Source organism: Mixophyes fleayi, chromosome 7 (genome assembly GCF_038048845.1).
Source record: "Mixophyes fleayi isolate aMixFle1 chromosome 7, aMixFle1.hap1, whole genome shotgun sequence".
Taxonomy (NCBI): Eukaryota; Metazoa; Chordata; class Amphibia; order Anura; family Limnodynastidae; genus Mixophyes; species Mixophyes fleayi.
The window spans coordinates 142930594-142946742 of NC_134408.1; the positions used below are offsets into that span (position 1 = coordinate 142930594).

The following is a 16149-nucleotide window of genomic DNA, read 5'->3' on the forward strand; positions in this document are numbered from 1 at the left end:
CCACCATGTGAGCACAACGATCAATTGCCCCCTTTAAATTTATTTACAGTCCTGTAATTAAAGGTACAGCGCATCTTCTGCTGCTGAACCGCGGTTCACGATGTTCATTATGCAGTCTGTTAGCCTTGCAGAAGATGACAGAATCCTACAGCCGATCCTTATAAACAAGCATCACGTGGCTTAGAAATGAATGCCTATTATGTTTGTGGTGTAGGCCACATAACGTGTGTGTATACAGTACTACCAGAACAAGCGGTCATGGTGACGTAGACGAGATCTAGGTGTAAACTTTGATACTAGAAAACTGTTGTGTGTATAGGTCAACGCAGCCTAGAGTTTGGATACTATGAGAAATTAATCTACAGTAATATTTTATTAACATGTCCAGGGGAGTTAAAAAATAAAGAGATTCCCATGAACCCCAACCCCCCCCCCCCCCCCCTCCAAATATTGGAAAACACAGCAGCACAGAATTGTGGGTAGGAATATACAAATTACTACATTGTGTGCCTTTAATGTTTATATTAGAGATGCTCACTGACCCCGTGAATTGGTTTTGGTTTTGGATGTGGATTAGCTTTGTGTTTTGGTTTTGGCAAAACACCCTCATGTGCTTTTGTTTTGTTTTTTTTAGAAAAAATCCTAAAATATGCTCAAATCACATAATTTTGCTCTTTTTTTGTTCCTACATTATTATTAACCTCAATAACACTCATTTCAAGTCATTTGCAGTCAATTTTGACCACCTCACAGATCACAATATTATTTTCATACACTTTCGGACAAATACTGCAGCGACCTGGCTGGATGGTAAGCGACAGAGCAATGACACAAACACACGGCAGTTCCTAGCACATCTAGGACACATTGTCACACAGCAGTGGCAGAAAAGAAAAATGGGGGTCCGCCCCCCCTCCCACCCACCTTTATGTTGGATCTTAAAAAGGAATTCAAAACTCGCGAGATCCGACGACGTCACAATGACGTTTTGCCTCTTTATCAATTCCGAATGCGCGCTAATGTGCCGAGCCGAGCCGGTACTCGGATCCCCTAAGTTCGGGTGTGTTCAGTTCTCAAGGAACCGAGACTGAGCATCTCTAGTTTAGATAAGAGGCAACCTACGTCTCCCCGGCTCTTGTGGAACTACAAGTCCCAGAATGACAGGGAATGTCGTAGGATTAAAGTGTACTTACCTCGGTTCTAGATGTTTCATGACTTTTAATGTTTGTTTTAGTGTTTTACTGTTTTTAGGTTGATACAAACATAATACACATTATTTATTTTTATTCCTTAATAAAAAAAACAAAAAAACACTCCACCGAATATCAGCTCATTAATGCATGCGTATGACACTCACTTAATATCTTAAAACTTTATTTACAAATCAGACATTAACAATAACCATTAATTAAAAGGAAATTTTTGTTTTCTATTTATATATCCCAATTGTTAATGAGATTATTTGCAGTTTACTATCGTTAAATTATCTGCTGCCTTCTGCAAGCACCATGTGTACTGAAGCTGTTTCTAACCTATCTATTTGTGAGCTGTAGATTGTAGCTGTAACAAGTGAGTTTGGAACAGAAAGCAGCAGGAGCTCTCCCTATCCACTTCAATAGATTTTAATTTCTTAAGTGCTAATAACATTTATTGATTTTCAATAATGTACAACTAGAGTGCAAGCTACAAAGTGCCTCGAAAAACCATTCCTTTGTGGACAAACCCTTCATTCATTCACTTTGTTGAAACACTATTGCTGTACGCTGTGAAGCATTTAAAGGGGTTGTCCACTTTTGTACAAGCAGCGGACCTTACGCATTTCATTATTTTTCAACTGTAAGGGCTCGTAAATGTGATACTGGAAAAGCTACGCAAGTTAAAAGAATAGGTGAATCCTTGCACTTAGTCATCTCTTTAACAAAGCGTAAGAAGCACGTTAATTACAGCGTCTGAAAGGCTTTCCTGCAGCAGAGTATACAGAGTATTTAAAGGACAACTAAACCTCAATATTGACATTTGCAGACAGCAGAAGCTCCTCCTACATAGTGCCCTGATAGGGTCTGATACAGATCAAAGAGCTGAGACTGAGTTGTTGTGACATCCCTGGCCCTGCCCCTAAGTATGAATCAACCAATCCACATTGAGCATTTCTCCAAAGCAAGTCTGCCCAGCTGTCAGTCACTGTCTGCTTGTTTAGTTACAGAAGCTCCTCCCTACTAACATGGCAGCCATTTAATAATAATAGGCTTTAAGATCATTCATTAAACTCTTACAATTAAAACCAGCGTGGACCAAGCCTAAGGCGACACAGTAAATGTTTGCATGTTGTCTTATAATTGGTCGACAGGGGTGACAATGACCTTCGCATACACATTTATGGGACTCCATGTTAGATGTCAGAAATCCTAGTGATTTTATCTCTATATGTGAGATTTACTGGTCGTGTCTCATCAGGGAACATTTGTATGTTCTTTGTAGATCTCCCCCTTTGGCTTTAAGAACTGACGTCGTATATTGGTCACAAAACAATATATTGTTGTTGTTAAAGCCATAAAGTTTTTGTCCACTGAAAATTCCTTTTTAAAATGTCACTCCCAAGCCTGTGCCAGAGTGACTCCTCTGGTGAGGTGTGGTAGTCTGGTCTTCACCGTATGGTCACTCCTATAATCCCTGTAATATGTCTATGACAGAGAAATGAAGCTGTGGTTTCTAGGGGAAGAAAGTTCTACACATGCGCCAGGTCGCAGCACAGTGATTGACACCAAAGCATGATGGGACTTGTAGTTTTAGAGAGGGATGGTATGACCCCGCTAAGGACCATTCACAAGGAGGACAGTTCCAACCTCTACTAAGATCGTTGGATTGTGTTTTTTAAACCAGGAGAAAATCATGGAATCCATTGTTATAGCTGTACAGAGAGCACATTTAAGTCTGGATGAAGAAGCCCTTCAATATGATTGTCAGGAAGTGTCCTTTTTTTAAGCTAACTCCATATTGATTGTTTTAAATATAGTGTTATCCTACTATAGTCTGTAGTTTTGCAGACAACAAATCGTATATGGACATAAAAATGCATCTATAGTGCTAGGAAGAAAGACCCCAGCTTTGGCACTGTGGTGGCACATTAAGCTCCCCCAATCAGTGTTTTTAAACTTCTATATTTCTCGTGTCTGTCACAGATTGCAAGCTCTTTGGGTCAGAGACCTCTATCTTGCTATGTCAGGAGTTCTTAGGACTATCATATAAAATTATATTGATATGATATCCGTATCCTATGTAATTCTTATGTAAAGTGCTTTGTGCCCATCTGATGCTTTTTAATCATCTATATCTACCCATACACATCCGTTTTGTAAGACCTCAAGTCGTGGAAAATGTCTCCAGGTCCTAGCTGAAGTCACAGAGAAATTTATTTTCACAGCCTGTCAGGTCTTTACTGTGGGGGAGAGTAATAAGCTTCAGGTAGTGGCAGGAGTCGATACTGTTTTTTCTCTCTATGTCCCAGAGAGGACACACTGCTAATGCTTAGCGAGCTCCCCCCTCCGTCCTGTCCCTCCAGCTCCTCATATACTGTAAATGTCAGCGTGTTTCCAGGCACTAATGATTCCTGCTGGAGCGGTCCCTTGAAATCCGCGCACATTGTGTTTGTCTTTCATCCTATTAATCTGCAGTAATAGTTGACCCGCGTCTGTTCTCCTTCTTAGGGCCAATCAATAGCTCTAGTCAGAAACCTGACCCCCTTCTCTGTTCCACACAACAATCTCACAGCCAGAGAGCTCTCCAATGCACCACTACAGCACCTCAGGGGTTACAATCGCCTTCCCCAACAAACCCGTCCTGTTTTCTACCTCTGGGCTACAACGAGACACCTGGGTTTTTTTTATCTTTTACTTCTGTTTTTGTTTCTTATAATTGGGATTTAATTTTATCCTGAGACTTTTGATTATACTTTTTTTTTGTGATATTCAATAGTATGGCGCAAACAGCAATGATGTGCGCAACCCACAGCGACCAATCAGATAGCCAGCCAGCCAGTGGCGCACGCAGGGGGGGTTTCTGAGTCTCTAGAAACCCCCCCCCCCACACAATCCTCCGTGCGCCCCTGCCAGCCTGACGAAATCTGACGTCTTATTGATTGCTATGGGTTCGAGCATCTTTGTCAAAGTATTGTTTATTTATATCTTTATGTGACAATGTATTTTGTTGGCCGATGTGTGTTGTAAGTGTGTATGTTACAAAGTGAGAATGCTTTCAAAAATAGAAGTGTTAATAGTTTCTATTTAGCAATTAAAAAAAAGTTAATGAACAGAAGAGAAGTCTAAATCAAATCAATATTTGGGGGTAAATGTATCAACCTGCGGGTTTGAAAAGTGGAGATGTTGCCTATAGCAACCACCCAAATTCTAGCTATCATTTTGTAGAATATAGGAAATATATGATAACTATAATCTGAGAAATATATGATAACTATAATCTGATTGGTTGCTATTGGCAACAGCTACACTTTTAAAACCCGACGGAAACTCGCAGCTTGATACATTGTGGTCACCCGTTGCCTTCAAAACAGCATCAATTCTTCTAGGTACACTTGCACACAGTTGTTGAAGGTTAATGCTGGCTATGATAGACAGGTGTCAGAACACACAGAGCATCGCAGCTTACTGCATATGGGGCTGCGTAGCTTCAGACAGGTCAGAGTGCCTATACTAACCCTCGGTCCACCACCAAAAGCGACCACAATGGGCACGTGAGCGCCAGAACTGGAACATTGAGCAATGGAAGAAGGTGGCCTGGTCTGATGAATCACATTCTCTTTTACATCATGTGGACGACTGGGTGGGTGTGCGTCGTTTACCTGGGGAAGAGATGGCACCAGGGTGCACTATAGGAAGAAGACAAGCTGGCGGAGGCAGTATGATGCTCTGGGCAATGTTCTGCTGGGAAGCCTTGGGTCCTGGCATTCATATGGGTGTTACTTTCACACGTACCACCTACCTAAACATTGTGGCACACCAAATACACCGCTTCATGGCAGCTGTCCGAGCCATGGAGGCCCCACCTCGCAACTTACTGGACTTAAAGGATCTGCTGCTGATCGATATGTATGTGTGTGTGTGTGTGTATGTGTGTGTATATATATATATATATATATATATATATATATATATATATATATAATGATAATGTACATATTCTTGAAGTGACCTGATGACAATGAACGCAGAAGCTCATAAATCCAGGCAAAGTTGTGAGATTCAAGGGTGACAGCTGCATCATTACAGGAGGGAGTCAGACTCGTGCAGAAGGAAAATTCACTGCTGGATTGTGCCAGCTCAGGTGTGAAGAAGCGGGTGGCACTGCCAACTAGAAGTGACATGTAAACTGCATCCATATGTGGCTGTGAGCGCTGAGACCCCAGGAAGGAAGCAACATTTCCAGTCAAGACACTAGATAAATAGCCCACCTGCTGCACTGATGTACCGGAGAAACTTTAACGTTATATAGCGAAGTTTAGCAGGATGGCAAATATACTCCGTGCAGGAAATGGGACTGAATCCACAAGGGGTAAGACACAAGGAACAGACCACAGTACCGTACCACCCCGAGCAGATTGGAAGAACAGGACTCTGGGAAAGTGGATGAAGTATGGAATATAAAGTCCCAAAAGAATGCACAGAGGAAAAAAATTAATTTCACCTGTTAGTAATATAATCAGTAATAACACAAAATGTTTAAAAACGATCATAATATTAATAATGTCTACTTTACCTAAAATTCATTTTCACACTTGCTGACGATTGCAGACACATGTTCTGGATGAATACATGTCCGTCATCACTGATAATCGCCACTTATACCAGACCTGTAGCTGGAGCTACAAATTATACAACAAAAAATCACGTACCCTTTGAAATGCAAAATGTATCATACTCCCATTGTCCCATAGATTGTAAGCTTGTGAGCAGCCTTCTCACCTCTTTGTCTGTTTTACCCAGTTTGTTTATTGGTTTACTGTATTTGTCCCCAATTGTAAAGGGCTACGGAATATGTTGACACTATATAAATAAATGATGATGATAATGATTCAATGCCCAAAGCTTAAATCCTGACAATGTTACGTGCTCTCGAGCTTGGCACGCCCTTAATGACCATTCCACCCCTGAAATCGTAGGCTGTATTAAGGGTCCTTTGCGCTTGAAGACATTGCTGCGTTCTATGGCGTATGGCTTCTTTCTGGGTATGCGCAAAGTGATTTTATGGAAAATACGGCACATATCAGCATTTACGTTTAATGCCCAGAATGTCTCAACCAGCTCCAGTCCTGGGGACCACTATACTGGATTATTATTGTTGATTAGTAAGGCTCAATAGTGCTCCGTAGTGCCGTACAGTGGGGAAAACAGGACATACATAAAACAGGGACATAGAAGGTAGATGCAATAATTGCAGCCATGAAAACAAAGGGCAGGGAGCGCCATGCTCATGAGAGCTTACATTCTAATTGGAAGAGGTCACCGCTGAATTTTATAATTTGGTTGGAGTTATCCTCGTCTTTGAGGAAGCTCAAAATGTCAGATGTGGAAGAATGCTTCCCCTGCAATCAGACCTTTATCTCCGTTATCTTCACACTGATGTTATAGATGTTCTATTGTTCTATTTAGTAATTGGCAGTATAGGGTGGTTTCAGGGATCCTTTAGGAATGGTAACAGTGACAGATATGGGAATACAGTTGATCCACGTACATGCTCTCAATCTTGGCGGCTACAACCCGGGACCCTGTGAGAGATTCACAGTGACATCACAGCTTAGAGCTCAGATTTAACCAATCGAATATATTTATTATCTAGCCTGGAGTAAGGCTTATCCCCTAATCCAGAACATTAGCTGTCAAGTGTTACATTCTAGAATCTCGGATCTCTTCCTACATTTCTTCTGCTTGACAAGTGTTTTGAACCAGGAAAAGTGGACACATCGCAATGTCAGTTGTGTTTAATAGCAGCTACAACTTAAAGGAGACGTATCAATGTCTGTTTACAATAACAACATTATATGTTGCGCAGTTGTAACAATCTGCAATATATTCAATTGGAACATAATATATTAGGGGACATTCATGAAATTGGGTGCACAGGGAACGGTATGAAAAAGAAAAGGGAAAAAGGTGCTGTTTCCCGTAACAACCAATTAGATTCGAACTCCTCTTCCTAGTGGTTTAGATAATAAAATCTGTTCCATTACTGGTTGCTACGGGTTACAACATGGTCATCTGAGCACCAGTTTTCTGGAATATCGGATTCTAGCACAATTAGTGTTTTGTAATGATATTTATTCTCTTTATTTTATAGTATCTGTAGTTGTTACAGTGGCTACTGGTCTCCCCTCCACCTTAGACCTCAGGGTCCTCGCCAGTAACTTCCCCCCAATCCCAAGAACCATTGTCTTATGATGGAATGACGGGGAATGAATGAAGCAGCTGGTCCTCTCTCTTATCCAGGTGCCCTCTGTGCGGCTCTTCACAGGCTATAGATTGTTCCCATACATTGAGCTGTATTGCTCATTTAATCAGAGAAGCTTTCTCTGCACCCCCACCTCCTGCGGGGGCTTTCTACACTTCCTCTTTACCTACTCCCTCAACCAGAGAGCTTCATTGTGACCCGTCTTCTAAGAGGTTAGATGTACAATTATGGATCAATAACTGGATTTTTCCTATTGTGCTATATTATATTTCTATTGGCTTTTTCCGCAATTCCGGTGGGAATTTCTCTATGTTGCCTACGTTGGCGGTTCTCTGTCACTTAAAATATCGATTCATTTGTGGCTCCATCTCTTGTTTCTGATTATATTTTAGTAAATTGTGAGTTCTGTAGAACAAAGGACTGTTCATATTGTTGTATTAAGATAACGCTCATGTATAAAATAGAGTAGAGCTTCCTTAATACACGGAATACAAATAATATGATCAAAAAGGTTAAAGGCAATTAATAAAAATATTAGCATGCATCCAATTGTAGGATTATTACAAATATGCCAGTATAGGATCTCTTATCCAGAAGGCTGGGGACGTAAGGCGTTCTGGATAAAGGATAATTTGGAGCCATGCCTAAAATCTTCTAAATAATAATAATAATTATGGACTTACAGAGGAAACGTTGTGTCTTGATACAATGTTTGTAGTTTATAAGTTGTAGATAATTAAGGAGGTATTCCTTCAGTGATAGTAGGCATGAGTGCAGTGATCCTGCCAGATGATCCCGCAAATGGTTGTATGTGCGTTTACAGTTCGCTAAAGCGGAATTTGGGCGTAGATCTACGGCAGTATGTGGGAGTACACCTATAGCAGGAAGCGAAATGTGGGCGTAGATCTATAGCAGGAAGCAGGATGTGGGAGCACACCTATAGCAGGAAGCAGAATGTGGGCGTAGACCTATTGCAGGAAGCGGAATGTGGGCGTAGATCTATGGCAGGAAGCAGGATGTGGGAGTACACCTATAGCAGGAAGCGAAATGTGGGCGTAGATCTATGGCAGGAAGCAGGATGTGGGAGTACACCTATAGCAGGAAGCGAAATGTGGGCGTAGACCTATAGTAGGAAGCGGAATGTGGGCGTAGATCTATGGCAGGATGTGGGAGTACACCTACAGCAGGAAGCGAAGTGTGGGCGTAGACCTATAGTAGGAAGTGGAATTTGGGCGTAGATCTATAGCAGGAAGCAGGATGTGGGCGTACACCTATGAATGCACAAGGCAGCAAAATAGACGCAATTGCAGAAAACTAAATGAGCGCTCACATATTGTGAGTTAGTAAATGATCTTTTCTGGCTTTTAATAGGGTTTGCCCTCTAAAAAAAAATAAGATGCGTACATAGAATAGACCAGCACATCCTTAATAGATGGAATGCAACTACAACATTTAGGTGCTCATTACAAAATTCTAATAATAATATTATCAGACAGCCAGATTCCTGCTCCACTATGAAGAGTAACGTAGGAGAATGTATTCTTATAGGATGAGTGGCGAGAACCCCGAGAAAAAGCAACATTAAATCAGGCATTGGACTTACTATGGATGACAGAATGCTATAAACAATTGCTTTATTATTATACTTGCATTGATAAAGCGCTGACCTACTATGGAGCGCTGTACATTGTGTGGCTCATAACATGACACAAACAAATGACGTATAATGACATGAAACTGAACATAAAGATGGTCCTGCCCACAGGAGCTTACAATCTAACAGGTGCATGGAACACATTTCTGCATATAGCAAGAGCTGATCTAGCGGCAGTAACATGGACAATACTCTGACAGCGCTACAGTGTATATCGGTGCTTTATACACCACTCGAAATGTCTTGTTGCTGCTGAAACGCAAGAAATTATCGGTTTCTATGGTAAAGTCAGATTTCTCGGAGACATGTACTCATTACCGATCTGTTGTTTTTTTTTACACAGCTTAATATAGCGCAGAGTTCCCAGCACCCTTCATCCAGTGTAACTAGATTATCAGTCCTGCGTCGTTAGTTAGCGGCTCTACGGGGTCAGACAGTTATTTACTGACAGTTTCTGTCTGCGTAATCTACTTAATGAACAAGCGCCAGTGTCTCTAATGTCTGCTAGGGACATATGTCAAATATTCAGGAATTTAGTACAAGTAAATAAAACATTTTGAATTATTTGTTATACATTTTAATGTATGTCATCAGCCTAAGGACTTGTGTACACAAGTGTTGTTTAATCTCCAGACAGATGCGCACGTAGGGATCTTTGATCTCTATAGAGAATCGCTGGCGCAGATAAGATATTTACCGGAGCTGATGACGGAACAAGCTCTGGTTTTCCCCTGTACCCTTTGTATCCACTATAGCATCTGGTGGTCTTCTCTGTTTATGCGCCAAAGCACGTTACAGGGGTGGAGTTACAGACCTTGAATGCCAACAGCCTTAATACTATGAAAAAAATCGGTGGCTCAGTGGTTAGCACTTCTGCCTCACAGCGCTGGGGTCATGAGTTCAATTCCCGACCATGGCCTTATCTGTGTGGAGTTTGTGTTTGCGTGGGTTTCCTCCGGGTGCTCTGGTTTCCTCCCACACACCAAAAACATACTGGTAGGTTAATTGGCTGCTATCAAATTGCCCTTAGTGTCTCTCGGTCTGTGTTTCTGTATGTTAGGGATTTAGATTGTAAGCTCCAATGGGGCAGGGACTGATGTGAGTGAGTTCTCTATACAGCGCTATAGAATCAGTGGCGCTATATAAATAAATGATGATGATCCCTGTGTCCTCTGCTAGGGCGTGTGTACCAGTCTTTGTATCCTGTCTGTGAATGGACTCTTTGTGGTGTATTCAGTGTCGCTCAGTGCCTCCACCTTGGTCTAAGTACTGTAGGGTCTTCATGGGGGTAGTGTCATGGAGTTAGTAACACCAGAGAGAGACCAAAGATCCCCTACACTGGACCACAGGCTCACACAAAGAAAATATTACTACACCAGGCTGGTCTTAGGAAGCCACACGGGCACGTTTATTAGTGAGGCTAAGCTTGGACTCCTAGGGGGGGTATTCAATTGTTCCTCCGGCCGCCGGAAAAACGAGCGCGTTAAAACTATTACCGTTTATACGGTAATATTGCGCGCAAAAACCGTTAATACGGTAGTTTACTCGCTGAATTTCATCTCGCAGCTCAGGGAGCTGCGAGATGAAATTCAGCGAGTAAACTACCGTATTAACGGTTTTTGCGCGCAATATTACCGTATAAACGGTAATAGTTTTAACGCGCTCGTTTTTCCGGCGGCCGGAGGAACAATTGAATACCCCCCCTAAAGTGTTTGGTAGATTTTTTTATATCAAAAATATCTCTCTAAATACAATAACTGTCACTGGTAACATGCACTAAACTCTATCACAGTTACTTTAACTTTGCCAACACATATGACACAAATGCAATTGAGTATTAGACAAATGTAGTATACAATCATGCAGTCTTTGTTAATAGGTCGTTCAAATACAGATCACTTCTTCTGTTTTCCAGGTGATTTGATAAAACGCTCCCTTGTCCGTCTTTCATCCAATTTAACATGAATGTAGAATACAGTTTACACCCTGCTGCTCTCTCTTCTTCTTGGGCAGAAGCATCCAGTCACTTTAATAAAAGCTGGCTCCTCACAGGTATAGTCCTTCCACAGATAGCAGATAATGCCAAGGAGTTTGGTGCAGTTTTTCTCGGTTTTAAACTCCATCTCTGTCCTCTAACTATTTGTCCATATGCTTCACCCTTGTTATTATATCACAGTCCCGCACAATTATCATCATCATCATTTATTTATATAGTGCCACTAATTCCACAGCGCTGTACAGAGAACTCATTCACATCAGTCCCTGCCCCATTGGGGCTTACAGTCTAAATTCCTTAACACACACACAGACACACACACACACACACACACACACACACACACACAGCCTAGGATCAATTTGATAGCAGCCAATTAACCTACCCATATGTTTTTGTTTTTTTTTGGAATGTGGGAGGAAACGGGAGCACCCGGAGGAAACCCACTCAAACATGGGGAGAACATACAAACTCCTCACAGATAAGGCCATGGTCGGGAATTGAACTCATGACCCCAGTGCTGTAAGGCAGAAGTGCTAACCACTGAGCCACCGTGCTGCCCAAGGGTATTATACAATTTTCTTCAGGTCTTCCCACATGTTCCTTACCTGACTAATAAAACAATACTCAGTCCAAGCAAATCAATAATAAGGTAACATGGGTTACTTATCCCCACTGGTCTCCAGTATCGGCATCCAAGATGGCTCCTCTCTGTACCGGTGTCTGGTAAGCGCTCTCACTGGGAAGCCTTTTCCACTCTCCCCTTGCGTCTCACTATCACTCAGTTCAGCTCTCTAGTTGTCTTGCTGTAGAGGACTCGCTCAGGATGTCTTTCTGCTCCTTCACAAACTCCTCCTCCCCACTGCATGCTGGGAGATGTAGTTCTCTGCCTGCAGGAGAGGCATCCAAAGCGCAGAAGGGTTATTGAAGAAAACTGCAAGAAACCATTTACAATGCCCCTGTCACCTACACACAGGGACAATAGCCAATATTCATGAGAATACGTCCTACAACTAGTGACATCATATTGTGCCTCAGTCATGGTACTAGTTCCATTGTAAATGATGTCACTGGTTCATTGTCCATTGATAAGCAGCATTCTCAAGTACGAAATAAGAAATAGCAAAGTATTAGGATGTAATTTACTTCCTCATTTATCAGAAGAGAGCTCTCCTGTACATAGTATGCCAACACTTTGGAGTTCAAAGACTGGCATCACCTATATAAGAGATAAAAGACGGGGAAGTTCATGGCCTGCCACTCCCATCAGAAGTTTGTACCTCCGGTAAACAGATCACTGGCATTTTTAAATACGTGTTTAATGCATTTTGACATATTTGACACTAGAAATTGTTGTTTTTAGTGTTACCTTACCCGTTGCTTGTTTTCCGTTGTGGGAACATTGTTATTGCATTTTTTCGGAACACTACTTTTCCAATATTTTGCGTTTACCTCATGGAAATAAATCTGGAAGCCTACAAGGAGCTCTGATGTGCTAATAAACCGCTAGCGGGTATTCGGCATTAGGGTTTCATCTCCACTCTTTCCAGACACTGCTAGAAGTTGGGATGACCTTGGCTTCATTACAAACGTAATACTCCCAGAGCTTGTGATGACACCGTGCTCAGTTCCTGTTTAGATGATGTATTTTGACCAGGCTGAAAAGTAGCTGCATGTAGACAGTCGCTTCTGCTTTTTCGATTATTTCCTTACACTCACAAACATCCATTAGTCACTATAGCAAACCTTTGTTAGCAGCAGACAAAGGCCCGGGCTTGGGAGCTGCCTAATTTGAAGTCTGAAATGCTTCAGGAACCACGCGTACAATCTTTAGGGAATACAGGTTGGAAAGTGCTGTCTCAGCAGTGTTGACATTCTGCTTATTTCGGCTATTTCAGGAGCCGGCACCGATGACAGAAGACCTGCTGGAGGAACAATCTGAGGTTTTGGCTAAATTAGGCACCTCTGCAGAAGGGGCGCACCTCCGAGCTCGAATGCAGAGCGCCTGCTTGCTGTCTGACATGGAATCTTTTAAGGTATTGGAGATGTGTGTATACAGGCAATGGGGAAATGTAATGAACGCTTCATCCACAGCAGCACAAAGCTTCTAACCTGGGGCAGACTATGTAACCTTTCCTTCTGTGTGTGCTGTCAGCATATTTACAGTAGAAGTTAAAGGTGGATTTAGCTTCTGTTTTATTGTTGGGTAAAAACTTCTAATATGACCACTGTTCGTCCTCTTCCATAGAAGAATAAGGATAATATTTAATATTAATCCTGCCGGGTAAGCGACATTGTAGCTGCCACTTACATTCATAAATGCAAATGCTGGCAAAAACTATGTGCAGGTGTGTTTGTATCATCAATGACTTCTGCCCATAAGTAGATGAGATTCTCTCTTTAGGCCGTTTACCCACCACTAGAATGACAGCGCTAAGTTCTGTTATAAACCCGGCCGTGTAACATGTGACTTCTGGCCGTCTATTATCTGTGATGGGGACAGAGGGCACTGAGCTTATGTCTCTCCCTGTCCCGGGGTCACTACACTTTCTGTCATCTTAAAGCACAACTTTTTATGTATTGTTTGAGTTTAAGCAGTTTTATTTTACTTTTCCCTCACTCCCTCCCCCTCTCATTTATCTCTTCCATCCTTCTCTCTCTCTCTCCCTCCTTCCTTGTCTCTCTCTCTCTCTCTCCCCCTCCTTCCTTGTCTCTCTCTCTCCCCCTCCTTCCTTGTCTCTCTCTCTCCCCCTCCTTCCTTGTCTCTCTCTCTCCCCCTCCTTCCTTGTCTCTCTCTCCCTCCTTCCTTGTCTCTCTCTCTCTCCCCCTCCTTCCTTGTCTCTCTCTCTCTCTCCCCCTCCTTCCTTTTCTCTCTCTCCCTCTCCCCCTCCTTCCTTGTGTCTCTCTCTCCCTCTCCCCCTCCTTCCTTGTGTGTCTCTCTCTCTCTCCCCCCTCCTTCCTTGTGTCTCTCTCTCTCCCCCTCCTTCCTTGTCTCTCTCTCTCTCCCCCTCCTTCCTTGTCTCTCTCTCTGACTCCTTCCTTGTCTCTCTCTCTCTCTCTCTCTCCCTCCTTCCTTGTCTCTCTCTCTCTCTCTCCCTCCTTCCTTGTCTCTCTCTCTCTCTCCCCCTCCTTCCTTGTCTCTCTCTCTCTCTCTCTCCCCCTCCTTCCTTGTCTCTCTCTCTCTCCCCCTCCTTCCTTGTCTCTCTTTCTCTCTCCCCCTCCTTCCTTGTCTCTCTTTCTCTCTCCCCCTCCTTCCTTGTCTCTCTCTCTCTCCCCCTCCTTCCTTGTCTCTCTCTCTCTACCCCTCCTTCCTTGTGTCTCTCTCTCTCTCTCTCTGACTCCTTCCTTGTCTCTCTCTCTCTCTCCCCCTTATTCCTTCTCTCTCTCTCCCTCCTTCCTTGTGTCTCTCTCTCTCTCGCTCCCTCCTTCCTTGTCTCGCTCTCCCTCCTTCCTTGTCTCGCGCTCTCGCTCTCCCTCCTTCCTTGTCTCGCGCTCTCTCTCTCCCTCCTTGTCTCTCTCTCTCTCTCTCGCTCCTTCCTTGTCTCTCTCGCTCCTTCCTTGTCTCTCTCGCTCCTTCCTTGTGTCTCTCTCTCTCTCTCTCTCTCTCTCTCTCCTTTCTTGTCTCTCTCTCTCGCTCCTTTCTTGTCTCTCTCTCTCTCTCTCTCGCTCCTTTCTTGTCTCTCTCTCTCTCTCGCTCCTTTCTTGTCTCTCTCTCTCTCTCGCTCCTTTCTTGTCTCTCTCTCTCTCTCGCTCCTTCCTTGTCTCTCTCTCTCTCTCGCTCCTTCCTTGTCTCTCTCTCTCTCTCGCTCCTTCCTTGTCTCTCTCTCTCTCTCGCTCCTTCCTTGTCTCTCTCTCTCTCTCGCTCCTTCCTTGTCTCTCTCTCTCTCTCGCTCCTTTCTTGTCTCTCTCTCTCTCTATCGCTCGCTCCTTTCTTGTCTCTCTCTCTCTCTATCGCTCGCTCCTTCCTTGTCTCTCTCTCTCTTGCTCCCTCCTTGTCTCTCTCGCTCTCTCTCTCCCCTTGTCTCTCTCCTTCCTTGTCTCTCTCTCTCGCTCCTTCCTTGTCTCTCTCTCGCTCCTTCCTTGTCTCTCTCTCGCTCCTTCCTTGTCTCTCTCTCTCGCTCCTTCCTTGTCTCTCTCTCGCTCCTTCCTTGTCTCTCTCTCTCTCGCTCCTTCCTTGTCTCTCTCTCTCTCTCTCTCGCTCCTTCCTTGTCTCTCTCGCTCCTTCCTTGTCTCTCTCTCTCTCGCTCCTTCCTTGTCTCTCTCTCTCGCTCCCTCCTTCCTTGTCTCTCTCTCTCTCTCTCGCTCCCTCCTTCCTTGTCTCTCTCTCTCGCTCCCTCCTTCCTTGTCTCTGTCTCTCTCGCCCGCCCCCCCCCTCTTTATATTAGAGGTACTTGATATGGTCACTTATTATGCGACAGTGTTGTTTATAAATTAGACAGTTTGTCTTTAGAGAAATGAGACCTCCCTGCTGGCTGTACAGCTTATGATGTGTGCGAGAACCCGGAAATACTATATTATATGCCTGCAAACGGTGATTACAAATCACACAAGAGAAAACTACCGATTTTAAATGTTATATATATAAGACATGATAGTGTTTCTATAAAGAGACATCTGTATTTTCCTGGGTGGCGGTCTCTCTGTGACTGATAGAAGCCCCCGGCTGGTAATCACAGCCTTCCTGTAGGTAGCGACCCCCAGTCCCTGGAGGCTCCCCCTGATTGCTATGAGCGCTATTGTCTCTTAGGCCGCAAACCCCGGCTGCCGCCTGGAGGACTTTGTCCGCTGGTACTCGCCCAGGGACTACGTGGAGGAAGAGGTGACGGAGGAAAGCGGAAACAAAATCATCAAAGGGGAACTGAGTGCGAGAATGAAAATCCCCAACAACATGTGGGTAGAGGCCTGGGAGACGGCCAAGCCCACCCCGGCACGCAGGCAGAGGAGACTGTTTGATGACACGAAAGAGGCAGAAAAGGTAAGAAGATAAAAATCACCTGGACGCACGTCTGTGTGTCTTCTACTGTCTGTCTGTCCAGCAAAT

The 16149-nt window shown here is 43.5% G+C and overlaps 2 protein-coding genes across 2 annotated transcripts in view; one reads left to right on the plus strand and one right to left on the minus strand.

Moving 5' to 3' along the window:
- Positions 1–16149, minus strand: part of R3HDM1 (R3H domain containing 1) — a 255260-nt gene that overhangs the window by 47398 nt on the left and 191713 nt on the right.
- RAB3GAP1 (RAB3 GTPase activating protein catalytic subunit 1) overlaps positions 1–16149 on the plus strand; it is a 60508-nt gene that overhangs the window by 33894 nt on the left and 10465 nt on the right. Inside the window, 2 exon segments of the mRNA XM_075180565.1 lie at positions 13007–13144; positions 15856–16083. Coding sequence (XP_075036666.1) covers positions 13007–13144; positions 15856–16083 — 366 coding nt within the window.